General features: G+C 33.5%; 1 protein-coding gene across 2 annotated transcripts in view; it reads left to right on the top strand.

Moving 5' to 3' along the window:
* SPOCK3 (SPARC (osteonectin), cwcv and kazal like domains proteoglycan 3) overlaps positions 1 to 25,462 on the top strand; it is a 494,478-nt gene that overhangs the window by 439,250 nt on the left and 29,766 nt on the right. For both annotated transcript variants that reach the window (XM_015544275.2, XM_042983659.1), the window contains exon 7: positions 963 to 1,082. In XM_015544275.2, coding sequence (XP_015399761.2) covers positions 963 to 1,082 — 120 coding nt within the window. The remainder of the gene's footprint in view (positions 1 to 962; positions 1,083 to 25,462) is intronic.

Here is a 25,462-nt window from a genome sequence, read left to right on the forward strand (position 1 = left end):
AACATTCTACTACCCTTTATTATAGAGACTACTCTAAAGAATATAATTATTGGCAGATAACAGTATTTTTTTTAAAAATAGCAGGGGCGCCTGGGTGGCTTGGTCGGTTAAGCGTCCGACTTCAGCTCAGGTCATGATCTCGCGGTCCGTGAGTTCGAGCCCCGCGTCGGGCTCTGGGCTGACAGCTCAGAGCCTGGATCCCGTTTCAGATTCTGTGTCTCCCTCTCTCTGCCCCTCCCCTGTTCATGCTCTGTCTCTCTCTGTCTCAAAAATAAGTACAAAAAAGTTAAAAAAATTTTTTTTAAATAGGAATTAATGTAAGTTCCAAATGTCAAAGTTTGCTAACCCCTTATTCTTAAAGTAGAAATTTATATCATTTTGTTAAATATTTTACCATCTTTCCTAATGTCGAATAAGATAGCTTTTCTTTTTCTATGCTTAAAAATACATGTAGAATTAACCGAATAGAGACAGCATATATTTATAATTGATCATTCCTACACATATTTAATATGCCAATGCATATTTATAAATCATAACAAATTATAATAGCTATGGCCAATAATAAATGTGTAAGTATGCACTTTGAATATTCAACCTTTTATTTCCCCAGATCATCTACCATGTTACTGTGACAAATGTGTTTGGCACAGAAATATTATAACTGAATTTATGTGATATTAATAATAAGAACATTCAATCAAGTGCTATATTCCACTGAGTGGAAATAGAATTCCGCGAATAATTTTCCTTTATTGAATAAAATGTTCTCATCATATTACACCTTGTTATGTTTGAAACAGGTATTTTTCATTTTTAAGAAGTTGAAACATACTTAAACATTGTGTTATATTTCTTTTTTTACTCATTGTTACTTTTCATTTATTGGGATAATTGGAGAACTAGCACTGGCATTATGCTAAGTTATTATTCAAGATTTGTGTTGGTTCTTTCTGTTTCAGCATGCAGTGACCTGGAGTTCAGGGAAGTGGCAAACAGACTGCGGGACTGGTTCAAGGCCCTTCATGAAAGTGGAAGCCAAAACAAGAAGACAAAAGCCTTACTACGGCCTGAGAGAAGCAGTAAGATTTCTAAATTTGATATGTGCCATTGTCTTTGATATGGGATTTCCTTTCCAATGAATCACCTAGATCAAAACACATATTTCAAAATTTATTCTTTGCTTAGGTGCTGAACAAATATCAGAACATTGTTATTACTTCCAAGCACACTCAGAGTATTTTGCAAGGAAATAAAACATTTTGTGACAACCCTTATTGGTAAAAAATAAATATCCCCACAGAGACAACATTAACTTCCAGCTGAAGTGAAAGAGTAGGAATATTTTTCAGCGTTTTGATAGGAATGGTAAAGAATGAAACAACACAGGAAATGAAAGTAATTATGTTAGAGTACTTAGATTTTTACAGACACAATTAGCCCCCGTGCTTCCCACAGGTTGCCCTTTTCATGATGGCTTTGCAGACATTTCTACTTTGACCCAACAAAATCAGTAGACAAAAAGGATACCTTCAATGACACACTGCAGATCAGGTTCATAAAAAAGAAGAAAGCAAGAGCCATTTGAACATTATACGATTTTTTTATCATCTGTGTAATTTCCTCAGTGTGTTTTCTAATTCCTCAGCAATAAGAAATGGAAATTGAAAGAAGTACTTGTTATGAATAATTTTATGAACTTTTCATTTTATATTTTTTATTTATAAAAATATTTATTACATATTTAATACACGTAAAAGAAAGATATTGAAATATGAGCTTAATGTGGGGAACTTATCACAGTTGAAATATTTGCTCTTAAATACAAGAAGTGATAGGTCAGTGATTAGAAGCAGCACCTTGTAGTTGACAAAGTCCCAAGTGTGTGCCCTTCTTTGCTCATGGTGACATGACCCATTCAGTCTCCTTTTCAATCCTGAAATAGCAGTTTCTGACAAAATAACATCATAGATGGCATGATTATCCATAATTTTATTTCCTAAAATGCCTTATTTTTTTTCTTTTCATCAAGGAATTTTTCCACAGTCCCAACCTTTTCTATTTATGAGTCTTATATATGTTCTTAAATAATTCAATAATTCTTTTTAATTAAACTAATGAAGCTATCACTGATAGACATAATAATTATATCTGAATGTGTGATGACTGTCTATGTTTCTTCTTATGAACTTCAGAAAGAAATTATAGTATTTTCCCTACTCTTTTAGAGTGTTCTTCAGGTTTGTCTTTGGAATTATTGATTACATTTTTGGCAGATGTCAACTTTTTGGATGACTTCAGTGTAAGCAAAATGACAAGTCTTAATAGAAACAACAGAATATATTAGTCCTTATATTCATGAAGTAAACATATCTGAGGTGGGGTAATAGTTTATTCCAGTTGCTTACATATTGATCTTTTAAAATTCATGTCTACACCTATCCTACCAATTCTCATACTTAAATTACTGCTTGCTCTCAAATTTCTCCTTTGAACTTGAGTTCAGACTAGTGATCTCGCCCGTATTTGGAGATGGATAAAAGGAGAGCTTGTAGGGGAGCCTGGGTGGCTCAGTCGGTTAAGCCGCCTACTTTAGCTCAGGTCATGATCTCACTGTCCATGAGTTCAAACCCCACGTCCGGCTCTGTGCTGACAACTCAGAGCCCAGAGCCTACTTCAGATTCTGTGTCTCCCTGTCTCTCTGCCCCTCCCCTGCTCATGCTCTGTCTCTCTCTGTCTCAAAAATATATTTTTAAAAAAAATTTAAAAAAAAAAGGAGAGCTTGTAGAACTCAGCACAGTGCCTGGTTAAATGTACACATTCATAAATATTATTTCTCATTCCAGCTTCTTATTTCAAAAAATTACACACTCAATATAGTGGGTTAATTACAAGAACCTCTTAGGTAGTTGAATATCTTTGGAAAGTAAATGAAATAGTAGCGGCCCTAAGATTATTTACACTACTTGAAATGGTCAGAGGCCAACTAAGAGTAAATTTCCAAAAGGAAGTAATCCATTTGAACACATAAGACAAATCATTAGAAGAAAAATGGCTGACTCCCTCAATTCCTCAGATCTGTACATCATCCAAGTGAGTTTTCTCCTGATTTCATCATATTTAATTTGTGAACCAATCCACTCATATTATATTTCCTGTTTTCTTTCTATTTTTATTTTTCCTACATAGCATTTCTCACTACCATAGTAATAATCTACTTTTTTATTTGTTGTCTCTCTCTCTCTCTCTCTCTCTCTCTCTCTTTCTCTCTCTCCCCCCCCCTCCCCCACTAGATGACTGTGAACTCAGTGAAGGCAAAGATCTTTATTTACCAATGTATTATCAGAGTACAGACTAGTTTGACACATAGTACTAACTAAATAAAAATGAATAGAATTAATGAATGGAAGAAACAGAGAAGAAGTCAAAGTACTACATTGTCTGTGTATACCACAATTTAATCAATCAATTTTTCTCCTAAGAATAGTTTTGTACTGGGGCGCCTGGGTGGCTCGGTTGGTTAAGCGGCCAACTTCGGCTCAGGTCATGATCTCGCGGTCCGTGAGTTCGAGCCCCGCGTCGGGCTCTGTGCTGACAGCTCAGAGCCTGGAGCCTGTTTCAGATTCTGTGTCTCCCTCTCTCTGACCCTCTCCCGTTCATGCTCTGTCTCTGTCTCAAAAATAAAAAAGAAACGGTAAAAAAAAGAAAAAAAAAAGAATAGTTTTGTACTGTTTCCATTATTTTCTGCATGACAATCAATTCTGCAATTGATTGTTATGCTTTTATTTCTAAGAAAGATTCCAAGAAGTGGAGGTGTTGGGTGAAAATGTGCATGCATTTTAAATGATAAATCATAATAGACGTTGCTAGGATGCTTTGCAAAAATCTTAGGGTATTTATAATTTCTTTTTTTAAGTTTACTTATTTATTTTGAGAGAGAAAGTGAAAGAGAGAGAGAGAGAGAATGAGAGAGAGAATGAGAGAGAGAGAGAGAAAGAGAGAGAGAGAGAGAATGAGAGAGAGAGCATAAGTTGGGGAGGGGACAGAAGATCTGAAGTGGGGCTTGAACTTGTGAGATCATTACCTGAACCGAATTCTGCTGAACCGAATTCTGCTGTTCAACAGACTGGCCACCCAGGCATCCTGGTATTTCTAATTTCTAACAGCAAAACATGAGAGTTCACTTTTGCCTTTATCCCTAGCAGCAAAAAATATTACCATTCTTTTTAACTTTTCCATTTTGCTTAGCATGCTATTTTATTTCATTGTAAATCTAATTTTCATTTCCATAATTAGCAGTGAATTTGAAAACAAAATATTAGTGGGGGGGAACTTTTATACAGCAAAACAAAATAAAATTACTTATTCAACTCAGGCTACTATATTAAGATACTATCTATGGACTAGGTGGATCAAATAATAGATATTTCTCAAATTCTGGATGCTGGGAAGTTCTACATCAAGGTGCTAGCAGACTGGATTCTTGGTGAAGGCCATCTTCCTGGTTGGTAGACAGACATCTTCTCCCGTGGCAGAGTGAGAGAGAGATCTCTCTAGGGTCTCTTCTTATTAGGGCGCTAATCCCATCATGTAGGCTCCACCTTCATGACCTAATTACTTCTCAAAAACACTATCTCCAAATGCCATCAAATTGAGGGAAAGGAGTTCATCGTATGAATTTTGGGAGAACACAATTCAGTCCATAGCACAAAACAAAACAGCCCCTCCAAAAATAAAAAAAAAATAAAATAACTAAATAAAAAACAACTCTAAGTTATGTCAACTTATATGTTTAATTCTAAGAAAGATATATTAGTGGCTTTTATTATAAGTGTATTTAATACTCCTTCTAGTATTGGGGGGAGTTTTTCCCTGTGTTTGCTACTCTATTTTTTAGATTGTATAGATTTATATTTATTATAACCATTAATAAATTATGCTTCTTATCACTTTGTGACACTATATTCTACTTACTGCTTTTTAGCACAGATTCACCCAATCTGATAGTAATATATCATTCCTACATTTAATTTTATGTAGCCTGATACACTTGCTAACATTTTATTGTCAATCTTGCTTTATTACATAGACCTAAATGTCTTTCCTGTAAGTATCCATAGTTGAGCTTTGAGTTTTTAATATGACGGTGAGAAAACTTTGTGTTTTTTTATAATTAAATATAATAATAAAGTCAAAATAAAACACAGAAAAATATTCTGATAAGACACAGAATGTTTGCCATTTAGGAGATTATCCAGAAGACAAAGAAAAACTTATTTTCACAATTTAAGAGCAGACCATTAATCTAAGAAAATTTGTCATTTTAAAATAGAAACAAAATCAAATTTTAGTTTTTCATCTGTATAATATTTGATACTGATTTGAAAAATCTTATATGATAAATCTTTTAAATGTTAGCAAGCACTGACCATGACGAATACTATTTTGGGAGATGCTTTTATAATTTTTTGTACTTATAGATTTCATCTTATACATTTTTGGAAGAATGAATAATCTTATTTTAGAATAAAACTGTTTTTTAACAAAATCATATCTTGCATACCTTGCATATCAAGTCGCTTATATAATTATTTTTACTAGTGGAGTATTACTTATTTAGATCCTATAGGTTTAAATTTTATTTTATATAGAAAACGATGAGGTAGGTAATTTTACTGTTGCATTCGTGTTTTTTAGTGGATTAACAGAATTTTTGAATATATATATTTTATACTTCTTTATAGCTATACCAATTTTTATGTGTAACTTTTTAAGTGGCAAAAATGAACATGTTTATTAACAGACCTGAATATATAAAACTCAAACTATAAACTATAAAATTGTTTGATTACACAAACTCGAGACAAAAAGTTTATAAATTTAAAAACATGCTTTAGTATTTTTTTAGAAATAATATAGATATATAATAAATATATATTAAGTAATTTAGCATAAATCAAAGATTTTAATTTACTAAATGAACTTGAAAATTGTTTTTAAATTTCAAGTTGACTTTTATAAAACAAAAATTTATCATAATAATGATTTTACTTGTTAAAAACAAATATATATTTTTTTATAATCTTAAACATCTAGTAGATGTAATGCTAACTCCTTTAATCAGTATACCTATATAAGTTCAGGACAAACATGTTCGAGTAGAATAAAAATGTATGCTTGTATTATCTTTACTGCTGGTAATTCTGAAGATATAGCCATTTTATTAAATAAACAATATTAAACTATTTTCTTTTACAAACATTTACTTAAATTGTAAGAATTGAATTTTTAAAGCATTTGAGTTATTATGTTTTATGAATGCATTTGTTATCTAAGTATAGTTGACACACAATGTTACAGTAATTTCAGGTGTACAACAGAGTGATTCAACTTCTCTATACATTAAACTATGTTATCTTCTGTCACCATACAATGCTATTACGATGTCATTGACTGTATTTCATATGCTGTACCTCTTAGTCCCATGACTTACTCATTCCATACCCGAAAGCTCATTCCCTCACCCATTTTGTCCAATCTCTCATGCCCCACTCCTCTGGAAACCATCAGTTTATTTTCTGTTTTTATAGATCTGATTCTGCTTTTTGTTTGTTTTATTATTTTTTATATATACTCCACATGTGAGTGAAATCTTGTGGTATTTGTCTTACTCAGAATATATATTGTATATACATACATTTATACATAGTAAATAATGCTACAATCAACATAGGGGTGCATATATCTCTTTGAATTGGTGTTTTGTTTACTTTGGGTAAATAATAGTGGAATTATTGGATCATATGATACTTCTATTTTTAATTTTTTGAGGAATGTCCATACTGTTTTCCACAGTGACTGTACCAATTTACATTCCTACCACCAGTGTGCAGGGGTTCTTTTTCTCTATATCCTCACCAACACTTGTTGTTTCTTATCTTGTTAATTTTAGCCATACTGACAAGTGTGAGGTGATATCTTACTGTGGTTTTGATTTGCATTTTCTGCACAATGAGTGATGTTGGGCTTCTTTTCATGTGTCTATGGTCATCTGTATGTCTTTTTTGGAAAAACAGTGTCTATTCAGATACTTTGGCCATTTTTTAATCAGATTGTTTCTTTTTTTTTTTATGATGTTGAGCTTTATAAGTTATTTATGTACATGAGTATTTTGGAGATAAACCCCTGTCAGATATATCATTTGCAAATATCTTCTCCCATTCAGTAGGCTGCTTTTTTGTTGACGGTTTCCTTTGTTGTGCAAAAGTTTTTTTTTTTTTTTAATTTTGATGTTGTCCCAATAGTTTATTTTTGCTTTAGTTTTCCTTACCTTAGGAGACATACCTAGAAAAATGTTGCTGTGGCCAATGTTAGAGAAATTACTGCCTATGCTCTCTTCTAAAATTTTCATGGTTTCAGGTCTCAGATTTAGGTCTTTAATCCATTTGTGTGTGGTGATAAAAGGTAGTAGTTCAGTTTCATTCTTTTGCATGTAACTGTACAGTTTTCCCAGCACCATTTATTGAAGAAATTGCCTTTTAAAAGCATTAAGTTTATTAGAAGGTTATTTTTTTATTTCTGGAAATTTTAGGAATATGTAATTTATATGAGCACTTATTATTCCTAAGCCAATCACAATAGAGCTTTCTTAAGAGATTTTACAATCTAATTTGGTAGTGCCATCTGAAGATAGGGGAAAAAAGTACACACACACACACACACACACACACACACAGACACCTGCCCATACATGCACAGATGTACACAGGTAGAGAGTTTATAGTTTTGATATTTTAGTCTTGAGTCATATACAAGCATAGAAATATAAAACTCACTGGTTTGTTTCAAAGAACTGTCTCTCATCCTTGTCTCACCTTTACATTTTAATAAAGATTGTGTTTATGAAGGATGGGATAAGTTGTGGTAATAGTTTAATATACAGGCTGATGTTCTACCAACATTTAGAAAGGAGACCTCTAATATTGTTTTCATTCTGATGTGTAGTCTTATGGAAGCAGTATGAAATTTTGCTTGATGGACTGAGAAGAGTCTAGTTGTCCATCTAGGCATTTCCAAAGCCCTTCTCAGAAAACAAAATGTCCAGCCTATTTCCAGTTAATTATTTTGGCTTCAGATGGTTGTTCTTGGAGTCTCTGCATCCCTTTGGAGCCCCTGATGGGGCAAAGTCCTAATGTTTGAGTGATGGCAGGAGGTTGAGGGGCAGGAGTAAGAAGAGAAAGCCTCCATGAATACCTGGGTGAAGACCATGGGCTCCAGGGATTTTAGCACTCTAAATCTCAGCACTAAAAAAAAAAAGGAAAAAAAAGTCAACTAAAAACAAATCTGGACTAATAAAGAAAGACTTTGGTTGAAAGAAAAGAGGTAAGAGTGTTGAAGAAGCACAGATGAAAATATTTTAGGAAGCTGAAAGGAAGGTTGGAAGTGATTTAAAAAAATGTGGAGGAAGAATTTATAGTAAGGCAGCGTTCTCAGATGCAGTGTGAGGAGATCCCAAGTTTTGCAAAACTTCATGGGAGTGTCAAATTATCCTTAAAGAAATTTTGCCATCTGGGGAGACGACACTAGAAGGAACTTACACCAATAAGAGTCTTCCTCAACAGAAAGGGTCAGGAATTAAATCCCTACTCAAAAAGAGCCAAGAAGACTTCAGTCTAGTAAGATTCTCATTCAAACAGAAAACAAGAGGGAAAAGTACTGTTTAACAGAGTCAAAGTAACTTCTTATTGTACTGTAACAGACAAATGTCCAGGGTGCTGTGTTAGGAATTGTGACTCACCACTGGGGAGCAATGGTTCCCCAGCCAGGAAGGACGCAAAGGGTGTGAGAAGCCTCCATGAATGCCTGAAGACAGTGGGATCCAAGGGATGCTCAGCACTTCAAGCCATAGTACCATAAAATGGCAAACAAATACAAATCCAAACTCAGTAAAGAAAGACTATTCAATAAGATTATTGCAGTAGAGAAAATGCTTCAACCCCAAGGTTTGCAAATATGTCAAATCAAACAGGAAACGTCTTTCTTTTGCTAGAAGGAATAAGCAGGGCTGGCAATACCTTTGTGGATGAAGCAGTCCAATGTGTGGAGTAAGCAGATAGCAAAATTTGGACTCTGTAACAGGAAGTAATATTCCTGTACTCAGCAGATTCTCAAAACAAGCAGTTAATGAGGGATTTTCTGTGTCTTAATGCTTTATTCCTTGCTCAAACATGTGGAAAAGACAAAGTTTAGGAGTCTGGGGGAGGAGCAAATCATGGGTAAAAGTTGGTCAAGCCAAAGTTCAGTGGCTAACTAATGGGTTATTGTGAGTACTTGGTCAAACTTAATCCTACATATAAACAATTCATTTATCTACCAAGCAAGAATATGAGGTTCTTACCCTGTTATTTCACTCATAAGTTCCATTCTTTTATATCTTTGATCTGTGTATTGATATATCCCTTGCACCTGATTGTCTAGGCCACTAATCTGATGCTTCGCAGTGGCAATTTTCTCTACAATTCACCCAAGGGATTACTTAGCTGGGAAATTTGGGTTTTGGTTTTTTGGTCTAGAAAATATTTTTGTATACTTTTTTTATGGGTTTACTCTTAAATATTTGTGTGTGTGTGTGTGTGTGTGTGTGTGTGTGTGTGTGCTTGTGTATGTTTTAAATTTAAGTACATGGTCTCTTCTCTTATTTATTCAACTCAACATGTAATTGATTTTTCTCTCTTGGCTACTTGGGACCTTAAGATATGAGGTGGTTTTCCCTTATTCACTGGGCCCCAGTCTATTTGGTGACATCCCTTTATTGGCAATAATCTCACATGGGATGGAAAACAGTCTCATACTGGCTTTGTCTCAAAGCATCAGGAAGGCCACTGGTTCCCTGAACCATGGAGGAAATTACATTATTCTTGTATCTCCTAGACTCCCAATCTAGCTCCTAGGAGGTAGTAGATATTGACCTTCTCCCCAGGAGTCTGTAGTTTTCTGTGAGTCAGGCTCTTCTCAGGGTTTCTCAATTCTCTCAGTTACTCTACCCTTGATATCCACTTTCTGTTTTCCTTCACCCACCCAGCTTATGGGGAGGGAGAACGCTATGCCATATTGCACTCATTTGTCTTTACACTCCAACACTCTGAAGAGAGTAATAGTAGATTGAAGATGATCATGGAGAAGGAGCTTGCTGCATTTGGGTGCTCAGAAGACCTTTCTTAATGCTTTATTAACAAATTTAAAATTTAATATAGAAAACTTGAGGAACAATTTAAAGAGAAATTCTTGTTTGTATTTAAATATCAAAATCATAATGGTAGGGGTAAATATATAAGAGAGAGACATAGTATATATTTTTCTGGTTGTTCAAAGAAGAATGTTTAAATGCCAATATTTATCATTTAATGTATTACCTTTGAGCTAGACATTTGGCTTTTGATGGATCTGTATCTTTGGTGACACTTAAATTGATATAATTTTTTAAAAGATGTTCTATTTTTACTTTACTATCTGGAAGTATCATAGTTTACTTTCTATGTTTTTAGAATATTTGTGAATAGGGTATGTAGTTTCTTGCAAAATAATTCTCAACAATAACATCTGCTTGAGCTGACTTATAGACTCATATATAGTAAAAAGTTAATGAGTGAGTTAAAGGGGTGAATCTGATTTGGCACTGAACTGGTTGGTATGCAGGAGGAGAGTGGAGAAAGGATGTTAGCCCATGTCTTCTATGCTAGTACTTGGGTGCTCAAGTAATCTGAAAAATTCAACACTGCTCACTTCTTACAAAGCCTTAGATATGTGCTGCTTTCAACCAAACAGCACATATACAACATATGTTTCAACAACATATACAACAATAAAGGCTCATAGGAACAATACAAGAATCTGGCTCTAAATATGGTCTGAAAGAAGAAGCAGTGCCTTGTCCAACATCGTTGAGCATGAATGCATATGTTAGTTTGAACCAAATGCAATTACCAATTTTGGAATCACAAAACAATAGTTTTCAAAGGGTCCATGGAAGAAAAAGCATCTGAAAATTCACTACTTTACCCTATTTTTACTCATATTTACTCACCTCTTTTTATATGTAGGTTAATCTGTATACTTTAGTAGTCTAAATTATTTTCTTTTCCCAGGTAATACAAAACTTTTGTCTATTTAATTTTTGCTGCAGTGTTATAATGAGTAAAAATACAAATTAAGACACAACATCTTGTGTTTTCCCTTAATCGTACTCTCATAACCCAGCCTCATTATATATGAACTACATAGCTGCTAATGATCCTGAAACTGAATGAAGAATGTGTAATATATTCTCTAGCTTCATTTTGTTTTCTTATTCAGAAGCCAGATTGCTGAAGACAATTTGTACAAATTGCTCTTGTGGCCTAACCATTGCCTGCTGAGCTCTCTTGTGGCTTTTAGGAGGTGTTATGGGATTTTCGATTAATGCAATTCCTCAGAGTAGAGAAATTGCTTCATATTTGCAGTTTGGGGGAGCCCCAGAACACCTTTCACCCAGGTATCTGTACTCTCTCACTTCATTCAGCTTGTTGCTTAAATATCTGGCATAAGATACCCTTCCTTCTACCACATGTGAAATCTCAACACTAGCACCGAACATTTCCCTAAGCATTACGCTACTTTGCTTTTCTTTATAGTGTGTGTCACTACCTGATTTGACAATGTTTACTAGTTTATTTTCTCACTCTTCCAAATAAAATGTAAGTTCTATGAGGCCAGGAATTTTCTGCTGTGGAATCTTCAGCTACTAGAAACAGCCCTGGCATGTTATAAGGACTCAGTGACAATGAATAATAAAGTAATATGCAGCTGCTTTCTTATTGCTGAATGATATCCAGGTTCCAGGAGGACAAATCTCAGACAGTGAGAGGATTGAAATAAAAGAGTCAAGGCTTGGGGCCCCCTGGGGTGTTCGTTGGTTAAACATCAGACTCCTGATCTCTGCTCAGGTCACGTTCTCACAGTTGGTGAGATGGAGCCCCACATGGGGCTGTGCACTGACAAGGCGGAGCCTGCTTGGAATTCTCTCTCTCCTCTTTCTCTGCCTAGCTCACGCAGTCCCTCTTTCTCAAAATAAATAAATGAACTTTTTAAAAAATATAAAAGAAGACAAGAGTCAAGGCTTGATGAAATTTAAATGGGAAGATATTCTACTTTTTATAAGGCAATGAATCTTGAGTGTGGACTATGGCTTCATTAAAAAAAGGAAAACTTGCTAGCCTCATAAATGGCTACCAGATTAATAGTGTCATATATTTTATGTTAGTTAAACATCTTGTTACACTGTCAGAAGTATTTTAAGGTATGGTGGAAAATGGTAGGGATTTTTCCTAGTGGGTATTTTAATAGTTATTCTTAATTCTCTAACACAATAGGATACTAACCTGAGTTTTTCACTGACCAAATTTTAGCACAGCCATTACATAGAGCATAGTATTGCCATTACCTAAGAAGAAATGATTGTTGATCTGAATCTTGGCTAGTGTAAATATTCCATAGTTAAATGTTTTCAGTTGACAAAGATCAATAATATTACAGCTTTTTAAAAAAGAAATTAAGCAAGCTGGTAAAGATTGTCATTATTTTTTAACAACCTACATCTACTTTGTACACAACATCAGGTTTCTTGGATTTTTTGTTTGGATATATTTTAGAGCTATCACTGACTAATGATTAACTATAGAAAAAGCAACTAAGATGATAAAATTTTTAAATGTACTTTATAATAAGAAGATGAAGGAAATTGAGCTATTTAGCTGCTGATTTTATTATCTTTCTATCATAAACATAGTTGTTTGAGGCTTTTTTCAGGAAGCCTTTTATTATTTTAAATCTCCAAAAAGTTAAGAGCAGAAATACTATGCACATATTTTTTGTTTTTTTTGTTTGTTTGTTTTTATGGCTGCAGTTGAGTGGGGGTGGGAGAGGGGTATCCTTCCTTGAAAGAGTACTGTATTAATTTTATTTTTATCAATTTGGAAAGCATCAGGACATCAGAATCATATGTAAAATCCTCAGATTAACAGTCTAACTCAGATTAAGATAATGTTTCATTTTTCCTTTCCTAGATACCAAATGCTCTCCTCAGTCAGAGAAAATTATAGAATTACTTAAAGCCCTAGGGTAAATGAATACAGTTTCTTACCAAAACATTGTTCACTTTATGTCATGCTGCCTTCACATTGAGAGGAAGATTGAATTTGGAATCAGATGACTTAAAAACAATGCCCTATTTTAATGCAAGTAGGAGCTTTTTAGGTATTGTTGCGAAGTTTATCTTTTGAAAACAAAGATTTGTAAAGTTGGTAGATAAGTGTTCTTATTTCAAGTAATAAAATGAAAGATCCAGATCATTGCTTATTTTGTTTGTTCTCATTATTGAAATATGGCATTTCCTTCTTTTATTTTGTAGACACAATAACCCTATCATAAAATTTAATTGTGCACTTTAGTATTACCATGATATTATTTTAATATTTAGATACTGTAATTTGATAGAAATTTATTTCATACTTAGTAAAATTAATGTAATTCTAAATAAATTAAAACTATAACTATAAGTTAAAGACACTGAGTGAATGATGTCTTATGATAAAATTGTTTTGTCACAATCATCGTCTCCCGGGAAATTTTCCAGTTGGATTTGTCAGGTACCAAATTTTTGGTGGAGCCTCTAGTCTTTAGGAACTTTATTATTAGTTTTGTCCATTTTGGAATCATTAACAAGTGGTTGCTTCTCACAGGGTGAATGACATATTGTCATTTTTATTACATTTTGTTTTTAACAAAATGAATACCTCATTTTAAAATATAATCACATTGGATGTTCAGAGAGCATATTTAACTGGTAGTTTGAACTATTAGAACCTAGTAAAAAATGATATAACACCTTCTTCCCAAAAAGACTATAACAAAGAGATCTAAAACAATCTATGCAAAAAAATAAACAAAATATAATATTAATACAGTGTTTCGTATATAGTCAGTCATTTATAACAAGAGCATTATTTCTGTTGAATTTTGTTGCAATGCCAGTTGTGGAACACACAAAAACCTGGAATGTGTGCATAATAGGCGTCTTAAAAGCATCAGGGAGTGATAGCTAAAACAAAGGGGAAAAGTATAAATAAAAAGGAAATAAAATTGCTCAAAAGCATAACTATCTGGGGTTATTTAATGCAGAAAAAAAATGGTTGTATACACCACAGCAGTCCTTGGACCATATGCTAGCCAATAAAAAAGCAATTAATTTTATGATGATTCCTTTGAAACATTAATTGAGTGTGAAATTATTTTAACATATCATGGATATGAAGGAAAAATATATATAACATTGTATTTTTCTATTTCTTCAATTTTTTATTCTATATATTTTAGTTACACATGTAATACATGACTTTTTTTTAAAGGACATGTGATGGTATATGAAGAGAATTAATATCCTTTCACCAAACCAATCTATTCCTTCCATCGTGAGGTAAAAAATTGTTAGGAGCCTCATATATATATATATATATACACATATTGTATATATATATACAATTCTACTTTACTCTCATACAATATATATATTCACATAAACATTTTTGTGAAATATGAGTTCATACTATATGAAGTATGTGACAAAATCTTATTATGCATTATTAACCTTTTAATTGTCTATTGTATTGCAAATACTTTCTTACGACATCTTCTCTATTTTGATTTTAGAGTTCTTAGATTGTGTTCCTTAAGAACGTTCTCTCATAAAAAACTGCTCTGGATATTCCTCTACTGTATAGATTTTTGCATTTAAATTTTGAAGCCATCCAAAATTCATTGGTGTGAAATGGGATTCTGGCAATAGATCATATTTCCTCACTGAATTAAAGCAATTTCTTTGCAATTATTTAATCCATGTTTATGTCCGTGTTTACTGTTTAAGTTCTCTGTATATTCTTTGTTCTTTCTGTTGTTAATTTCTATTATAATTTTGTTATGTTATGGTATATTTTGTATGATTTCAGTTCTTTCAAATTTGTTATGATCTGTTTTATGGCTCAAAATATGTTTCATATGCACTTGAAAGGAACTGGTATTCTGCTATTGTTTGTTGCAGTGTTTCATCCATGTAAATTATTCCAAGTTTATTGATAATGTTGTTCAGATTTTCTAATACCTTTACTCCTTACTGTTTTTCTGTCCACCTGCTCTATTGATTATTTACAGAGTAGTGTTGAGGTCTCCAGATAAAGTTGGGAATTTGTCTATTCCTCTGGTCAGTTCTATTAGTTTTGTTTTTTCCTCATGAATTTTAAACCTTCATTTTAGAGACAGATACATTCAGGGTTGTTACGTCTTCTTAATGAAATATTTATCGTTATGTAACATCCCTTTTTATTGTGGTAACGTTCCTTATTCTGCGGTCAAATGTATTATTAGTATTGTCAGTCTGACTTTTTTTCCATTAGTGTTTGCCTGGTATACTTTCCCAGCCTGTTAATTTCAACCTACTGTGACATTTTATTTAGTTTCCTTTCAAAATAGAGTCTGAGTTGGGTTTGTGTGTGTGTATCTTAATATATATACTGTATTTTAATGGATATACTCAGCTCACTTACATTTAATATAGTCATTGATTTGGTTTCATAATAATATACTTTCTTGCTAGTTTTCTGTATTTTCCATCTCTTCTTGGTCCAGTTTTTCTTCTTATGATTCTTTATTTTGGACTAAGTAAGCATTTGTATGATTTCATTTTATTTCTACTCTTGGTTTATTATTTTTATCTCCTTTTGAAAGTTTTTTAATGGTTACACTAGGATTTACAAGATACAAATGTAATTTGTCACAGTCTACCTTCATATTGCCATATTATATATATTAGAAGTACTTATAACTCTCAATTTATCCCATCTTTTATGCTATTTTAACATGTTTTGCTTTAATATATGCTTCAAACACACATTGCTAATAACTTTAGATAGACATTCAATTAATTTTTTAATTGAGGTATAAATAACATATCATATTGTTTCAAGTGTGGAACATATTGATGCAACAATTTTATACATTATAGTGTCAGTCTCACCATGATAAGTGCCATTGCCACCTGTGACCATACTACAGTATTAAAATATTACTGACTATATTCCCTATGCTGTATTTACCATCTCTGTGACTTATTTATTTTATAACTGGAATTTGTGCTTCTTAATCCCCTTTATCTACTTCACCCAGCCACCCACCCCCATCCCCTTTGACAACCACCAGTTTCTTCTCTGTATTTAACAGTCTGTGTTAATTTTTTAAGAGTCTGTATTTTCTCTGGGCAAAGAATTTTTGGTGTAGAGCTCTATTTTTCTTTCAGCACATCACAGATGTCTTTCCATCATATTCTGGCTTGTATGGTTTCAGCTTAGAAGTCTGCCATCAATCTCTTTTCTTTGTTCCTCTATAGAAAAATGGATTTGCCTCTAGATGCTTTAAAGATTTTTCTGCTTATTAATTGTTTTTGAGCAGTTTGACATTGATGTCTGTTGATTTTGTTCCTTTCTTTATTTGCATGGTTGGTATTTACCTTTTTTGGGTTGCTTAAAGATAAGGATCTCTGTGATTTAATGTGTTTCACTAATTTTGGAAAATTCTCCATTAAGTCTTGAAATATTTCTTCTACTCTGTTTTCTCTCTCTTCTTCTAACAATTTCAATTACTTTTCTGTTGAACTGTTTAACAATGATATGCAGCTCTTGTATGTTCTGTTTTTCTCCTCTTCTCTGCCCCCTCCTCTTCCTTTGTTTTTCTTTTTTACGTTTATTTTTGAGAGACAAAGCGCATGTATGTGTGCTTGTGCCGTGGGGTTGGGGCAGAGGGAGAGGCAGAGAGAGAGAGAGAGGATCTGAAGTGGGCTCTGTGATGATAGCAGTGAACCGGATGTGGGGCTAAACTCATGAACTATGAGATCATGACCTGAGCCGAAGTTGGATGCTTCCTCTTCTGACCCTCCTCCCTCTCTTTCTGGCTTGTCTGTTTGTTTCTTATAGTTCCCACCTACAGTTCCAATGCAAGTTTTGCTTTTATACTTTAGCCTTTCACTTATTAGTCATATTAATTTCAAATTATTTCTCTGATAGTTGCTATATCTGTCATATCTGATTTTGATTCTATTGAATGCTTGGTCTCTTGGCAGTGTTTTTTTTTTTTCCTAAATATTTTTCCTTCTTCATTTGTGTGTCTTTGTTTCTTTGCTCAAAACTGAACACATTATATAGGATGGTAGAGACTGAGATAAATAGTATGAATGCCTAAAAATAAAGATGCTTCTTTTTTTACTTGGCATTTAGTAACATGATTGAGTCGGTTAGTCATATATTGAACTAGGTTTTGGTTTTGGTCTATTATTGTTAGCCTCAATGCCTCTGTGTTGGTCTTGTGCTTCTGGTGAGGCTGATTTGCCATCCTCTTTTTTCTCCACATGCTTCTTTATGTTTTTCTTTGCAACTGAGTCGCAAAGAGGGTCCTTCACCACAATCTCACCCCTCGACTATTGGTAGACTGTTGGTACTGTACTTGGTACCCGGATAATAGGAGCATTCCTTCATATTCTTGTTAAGTGATAGCCTCAGGCAGGTGCTACACACCTGTACACCGGGATCTCAGAGGTGGAATCTTCTGAGATCCTATCCCAACTTTAATGCAGGGATTCCCTGATGATCTATACTCAGGACATTGTTCTGCCTCTTATTGAGAGACAGCTGGTGTGTTTTGTTTCTTTTTCTTTTCCAATCTCCTGGATGCAGCATATCCTCACCTGTATCCACAGGGTGACAGAGTATTTATCTTGTCCCTAGTAACTTAAAGCTTTGTTCCATAACGGATATAGGAACATAGGATAAAGCTGCATACTCACACCTTTCTCACAGCAGCTTCTGTTTCTTAGATGGCTTTATTAGCTCTCTTATCCTACACTAAATCTGCCTTAAAAGTGCTTGCTGAGGTTTTTTGAATAAAATCTGTCAATGGTTATTGATTCCTCTGCCTTTTGTGGCTTCTAAGAGTTGTTTAATGTCATGCTAAACTATACACAGCCTTTAGCAATCCATTGAAGACTTTAGCTGAATTCTCCTTGTTAGCTTATACAGTGTTCCATGGCTGTCTCACCATCTCTTCTTGAAGGCAGATGCCTGTTTTTATACCATGGGTTATTGCATTGTACAGGGACACAGAGTCCCTCATGGGTTCCAAATAATTGTGGTTTTGTAAATTATTCATATATTTCTTATCATTAGGGTGAGAGCAGTACTCCTCCAACTATACAATTTCTGATCAGATGCCAAACTTTAATTGAATCCTTGTTTAATTGCGATATGTCATTTTCTTCCTCCTGATTTCAAGTTTGGTGTTTATCTTTAGGTCTTAAGAGTTTGGCTAGAAATGGGCTTTTTTGGTGTTTTTTTTGCTTGAGGATCATTGTAATCTTTTAAACTGTAAATTTAGATGTTGAAGCATAATTTCTTTCATTATCTTCTCAAGTTATTTTTTTGCACCATTGTCTTTCTCTTCTCCTATGGGGACTGATTCAATTGCATGTGCTGTACCCCATGTATTATCCAACGGTTTCCTTAGGCACTGTTCATTTCTTTCCTTGCTTTTCCTCACATTAGTTCATTGTAACTGATCTTTATTCAAGTTTATTTTTTTCTCGATGAACTCAGTTCTGCTGTTGTATCCATCTAGTGATTTTTTTTTATGTTTTATAAGCTGCTTCATTATTTTGTTCCTGAATTTCCATTTAGTTCTTTCTTATAATCTCTATTTCTCTACTAATAGTTCCTGTCATTGTAATAAGAAGCATATTGTATTCTTTTCATTAAAGACAGCTATTTTGGTTGCTTTAGAATCTTGTCTGCTAATTCCAACAACTGTATCCTGTATCAGATTCATTCTCAATTGTTTGTCTTTTCTTTTAAGAACATGTCCTTTTTCCCTGGTGCTTCACACATCTCATAAATCTGGATGTTGTTCCACATGTCACATATACTAAATTGTGGAATGCTTTATGTTATTTCAGTCCAATGAGTATTTTTTTTTTATTTTAGGAGATAAATAATTTTGTTGGACTCAGAATGAAAACTGTATTTCTTGAAATCCAGCTCTAATCTCAATTCGGATGTGTAGACTCTAGTGTAGGTGATTGGAATCTACAGTGTGTATGTGAGTGTGATTGATGGGTCATCAGAATCTAGGGCAGATAATATCTGGCTCTCTGACTCTTTTCTTGCCTGGATTTCTCCTTTGATTTTCAGTGGTTGTACACAATTTTCTAATTTTTTAGGCTGGAATGTGTGTATTTTTCCACGAGTGTCCCTCCCATCTTCTTCCAGGCCAACTCTGTTAGCTACCAGGCTGAAAAACAGCAACAATTGAGAATTCACTCCATATAACTTCCCTTTACAAAATGTAGGCTATCCACCAGAATCTGCCAGCTTCTTAATCACTCTTAAATTCCTTCCTATTTTTTTTTTAATTTGTGCAGAGTTTAATGATTTATGAGTAGGAGCATCAGTCCAGTAAATGTTACTCAGCCATTACTGGAAACAGAATCTAAAATAACTATTTAAATGACATGTTGGAGAGAAGATTTTTGTCTTACTTGTCTTTGGATCTAGAAGACCTAGGAACATAGCATGTATTGAAGCCAGTATGGGAAAAATGCTACTTTACTTCTCATTGCCTACTCCTGTGTGACCCCACTCCTTTCCCAAATCAAGTCTTTTAATTAATTAATTTATTTTTGGTGCTGTGGTACTTTTTAAATTTGTAAACCTTCAAGAGTGAGCACAGTCCTTCAGTCACTTTGAATATGTTTTGAAATGTACATTTCCTGGGATTTCGGCTTTCATTTGAATGGCTTTACATTGATTTATGTTAATCTAAATTATGCTAAGATATTTGCTGAATAAGCAATGCAATCGTTAATATAGGCTTGCTATTTCATAAGATTAGGAAGTGAATTCCTTTGTGTCTGCATTCTAGAAGTGAATAACCTAATTTTCTACTATAGCATGTACGTTTAGGGGATATTGATCGATGTTTTTCAGTTATAAAACTGTGTCTGATAGCTTTTGCCTTTCAGAAATTTTTGACACATCTTTGAAGAGAAAAGACATCAGCATATGTTTCTTAAGTGATTTTAGATGTTTCATGGGGATTATAGTGATCTCCAAAGGATTGTAAGAACTGGTGAGCGTAGGAGGAAAAAGAGCAAAGTGATTTTACCCATTACTGAGTACAATGTGGTGGTTTGCACCTAGATGTTGTAATCTAGCACCAGTCCTGTAGGGTTCAGTCACAAAAAACAATCATTTATATTATCTTGTGTAGTCCCTCGCAAAGTGGATTTATTTGCCCCTCTTTAAGAGTTGAGGAAGGTTAAGAAGTAAAACCTAAAGTCACACAATTAGTAAGTGGTAAAGGGATTTGAATACAGATTGTATAGACTCTGAACTTAATGAACTTAACGTTCTTTGAATTATCATGTAATCTTCCAAAGGATCGCTCAGAATTCAAGTACTATCTAGTCAGTTCAAGTATGTAATTCATCTGGATTGTGGTAACTGCCTCTCATATACTTGTACACACAAAGGGGATATTTTCCTGTTTCATTTTGGCTAAAGATTGTAGAAATGTTTCCCAAAATTAGTAACTATTATTTGGCTTTGATTTTAATATCTCTGAATGAATTTTTTCCTTTGTGTAAAAATAAGTAACATATAGAGTGAGGCTAATACATGTATTTAAAGCTTTCTTGAATTATATCGATAATCTATACCAACTCCCAAGAGAGAGATTTTTAGTTATTAAGTTATTTCTATGTCAGATTTACTTATATTCATTAGCCTTAGGGCTAAATTTGAAAATTTACTCAGGTTTTAGTATCTTGAAACTTAATCTTTAAAACCATGTTTATAATATGTATATAATATAAATATCATTCATCATCTATTTGATAACTAAATATTGGTAGTTCCCTGGACTTCATATTTTTTCTTCTAGTTGTAATAATAAATAAATATTAATAAATAAATATTTATTTTATACTACTACTAATAAATAAATATTTTCATAAATACCAACATTTCTTTTAATGCATAATAAAAATATATGCCTTTAACTGACTATGAAGATGTTTAAGTAGATTCTTTTCATACACTAAACCATTTGTTTCGATAATTTTTTATATCTTTAACTGAAGATTTCCTTATGCTACATATTCTATAAGTCATGAAATAAATAAGTGGTTGAAAAATTCAGATAGTGCCAGATAGTGATTTTTTTTCTTTTTCCATGTGAAGGATACTCTCTTATCTTTCTGGAACCATTCATGATTATGCATAGGATATTGATCTTTTTGCTCAAGTGAGTTTTTGAGTGAGTTTTTCTCAGTGTTTCCTTTCCTAGACTCCTTTCTTGAGCTATTAATGAACGATTTGTACTGTTTTGAGCTACATTTCCTTAAATGGATTCACTACCTCAAAACAAACTTATTTTTTATTGTCCAACATTTCAATGTTCTCTAAGAAGATGATAAATTCACTGACTAGTCTTCCAGGGTTTTTTTTGTTTGTTTGTTTGTTTTTTGGGTTTTTTGTTTGTTTGTTTGTTTAGTAATAAAACTTTTCTATGAAACCAGCAGAAAATTACTCACCTTTACATTTTTTTTCCTGCATTTAACTTCCCTCCAACCACAAAGTACTGTTATTGAATTAATTCTTTTTTGATTCTCTAATCTCACCTCAGGTGTTGAATCCTTTTGTTTTACCTTGCTGGCACTTCTTACTATTTTCTATGCTCTTATATAGCACCTACTCTAGGACTCAGCTCTGTTTTATGTTGATTTTTAAGTGTATATTTGTATCTGTTCCATATTTTGTCTCCTTTATATATGTGTATATACTGCCTGTATAGTATCTGATATGTACTTACCACTTAATTCATTTAATCATCACTTATGGGATCTTTTTGAGTACATACTATTTGCCAAACATTGACCCAGGCATTTAGGATATAGCAGTGAATAAAAATGTCACATTTATTTCATGAGCCACTCCTTCTGAATGTCTTTTTCTGATCATTCATCATCTATTTGATAACTAAATATTGGCAGTCCTCTAGACTTATTATTTTTTTCTTCTAGCTATACTCATTATTGTTATGGTTTTGCTTAGTATCTTGTTCAAATATAAAATGTATACAGATGATTCCCAAAATCACATTTCTAGCCTTGATACCCGGAATCATATATTCAACTTCCCATTAAAATCTTCTCTGAAAGTTTGACAAGCATTTCAATATTAACATTGCCAGCGTCCAATTTAGATGCCCCATACAAATCTGTTTTTGTGTCTTCATCAACTCAGTAAATGTTAAGTTCATTACTTCAGTAGGTTAAGCCTATCACCTCAGAGCCATCCTTGAGGAAAAAAAAAAAAAAATAGAGACAGAGATGGGAAGATCTCCCAGTAAAAACAAAGCCTTTATTGTGACTCATGTGAGTGAACAGACCATTAATTCTCTGACTTTATTTCTTACAGCTCTCTCCTCATTCACTCAACTCCAGTAAAATTGGTTCTTTCTCTTCTACAGTGGCATCAGGCACGGCCTGACCTTAGATACTTTTGGCTGGCTATTTCTTAACACCTGTAATACCCCTCACCCCCAGAACCCAGATTATTCATACCTTCACTTCTCTTGTATTTCTGCTAGGAGATTCTGCCTTTAGAGGCGTTGTGGTAGGATGAATTCTATAGCCCTTCTAGGATTCCACACCCCTGGTTATTCAAACAAACACTAATCTCGGTATTATTATAAGGGGATTGTATAGTTGTAAGTCAATAGGCCTTCAGACATTGATCCAAAGAAGGATCTAAAAGAGTAAACACAGCAAAGAAGGCAGCAACATTATAAATAGGTTTCTTTGGAAAGTGTTATACTATGATTTCACCACTCGTCTAAGAAAATGAGAGTGCTTCCTTTTATTTCAAGTTGAGAAAGAGATTTAAACAGAACCACTGTTTTAAATGTGTTTCCAGACAAGTGGATAATGGTCTGAATGTCACCAGGAAAGTATGCAAGCAGGAAACAGTCATGAGCTGCTAACGTGTTTGATGTCAAAGCAAAGGAAAGTTACTGCTGCTTTGAAATTTTATTTGTGGAAAGGAGATGCAAAGATATTTACTGTGGACAATATTTGAGCCATATGAGTGAGAAACAATGTAAATTCTGCCCATGAGAGATGTTTTGAACACTGAGTAAATGCTGAGAGAAAAATGGATCACCAGAGAGATCCAGGGACTAATCGCTAGGGGGGCAGCCAGAGGAAAATGTCACATATCACAAGAAATAGAGTTGGATATTCACATTGGGAAACCCTGGAAAATCTAAGAAAGGATCTAGAAGAAAAATAGATTCAAAAACCTAATAAGCCTATACAGCATAATGCCTTCCTAAGCTAGTCATCAGTTTTGGGATTTTTTGCTGCATGATTTTATTACTTTTTTAATTTTTTTTAATTTAGTTAGTTAGCATATAGTGCAATAATGATTTTAGAAGTAGATTCCAGTGATTCATCCCCTATGTGTAACACCTAGTGCTCATCCCATCAGGTGTCTTTAGCCTCCTTACCCATTTAGGCCATCCCCTCTCCCACAACCCTTCCAACAACCTTCAGTTTGTTCTCTGTATTTAAGAGTCTCTTATGTTTTGTCCCCCTCTTTGTTTTTATATTATTTTTGCTTCTTTTCCTTTATGTTCATCTGTTTTGTGTGAGTGAAGTCGTATGATATTTGCCTTTCTCTGACTGACTAATTTCGCTTAGTATAATACCCTCTAGTTCCATCCATGGAATTGCATATGGCAAGATTTCATTCTTTTTGATTTCCGAGTAGTACTCCATTATATATCTATATCTATATCTATATCTATATCTATATCTATATCTATACCACATATTCTTTATCCATTCATCCATCGATGGACATTTAGGCTCTTTTCCTATTTTGGCTATTGCAAAAGCACTGCTATAAGCATTGGGGTGCATGTACCCCTTCAAAACAGCACTCCTGTATTCTTTGGATAAATACCTAGTAGTGCAATTGCTAGGTTGTAGGGTAGTTCTATTTTTAACTTTTTAAGGAAGCTCTATACTGTTTTCCAGAGTGGCTGCACCAGTTTGCATTCCCACCAGCAGTGCAAAAGAGATCCTCTTTCTCTGCATCCTCGCCAACATCCATTGTTGCCTGAGTTGTTAATGTTAGCCACTCTGACAGGTGTGAGGCAGTGTCTCATTGTGGCTTTAATTTTTTATTTCCCTGATGATGAGTAATGTTGAGCATTTTTTTATGTGCCTGTTAGCCATCTGGATGTCTTTTTTGGAAAAGTGTCTATTCATGTCTTGTAAGAACCTCTCTGCCTACACTTATGTATCCTTCATCCACTTATGCCCAAACTGGAGGTAATCATAAAAGAGATGGGAAAGGAGAGGTGGAAGAAAAATGGAGAATTAAGGAAACATCATACTCCCTTACTTGAGTTTGCATTTGCAAAATCCCCAGCTAGGGAAAGGAAGAATCAGTTTAGAGTTGTGATCATTATATGAAATTAGACATTTTGAAATACCAATGAACCCACATGTGTTGCAGTCTTTTAATATGGTAATTATTAAATGGCAACTTTAGAAGGACAATGCAATTTTTTTTTTTACCTGAAGCTGAGATGAAGAAATCATGGGACCACCTGAGTTTTCCCAAAGAGTTTTCTCAAAGAGAAAACTTCCACAATGAATGTATATTTACAAAGAATCAGAGAAAAAAATAAAAGTGAATTCAGATTATATCTTATGAATACTCCTTGTCTAAGATATGTGTGTATGTGCATTATATAATCAATATACTAGTTAAAATATAATGTATGTGAACCTGTGCTTATATGTATGTAGTATCATGCTCAAGAAGGTAGATAGACTGGTCATACAGATAGTGAACTATGAATGATGTTGGTTAAACAATATAAGTGAATGATTACCTCAAGATGACTAGTGTGGACTAAATTAAAAAAAAATCATCTGAGAATGAATGTTAAGAAAAGCAATATTTAAGAGATAGGTAAAGGAATAACAAATGAAGACGACTGAAAAAAAATGAATAAATAAATAGGAGAGTATGTTGTAAAATGTCTTAAGAATCAAGCTTTGTCCTCTTCTACAAGGTCCACTGTGATTTATTTTCAACACAATGCAAAGTAGCTCCAAATCCTGAAATCCTGTCAGTGACTGCTTAAAATAATCTAAATTCCAAAAATTAATTAATTGAATAACACTACAAAATAAATTATCACCATTTTTAAGTAATCTTTGATAGAGTCTCATAACATGATAAAAATGTTACTTTAAATG

Source organism: Panthera tigris, chromosome B1 (genome assembly GCF_018350195.1).
Source record: "Panthera tigris isolate Pti1 chromosome B1, P.tigris_Pti1_mat1.1, whole genome shotgun sequence".
In the NCBI taxonomy this organism is placed as follows: Eukaryota; Metazoa; Chordata; class Mammalia; order Carnivora; family Felidae; genus Panthera; species Panthera tigris.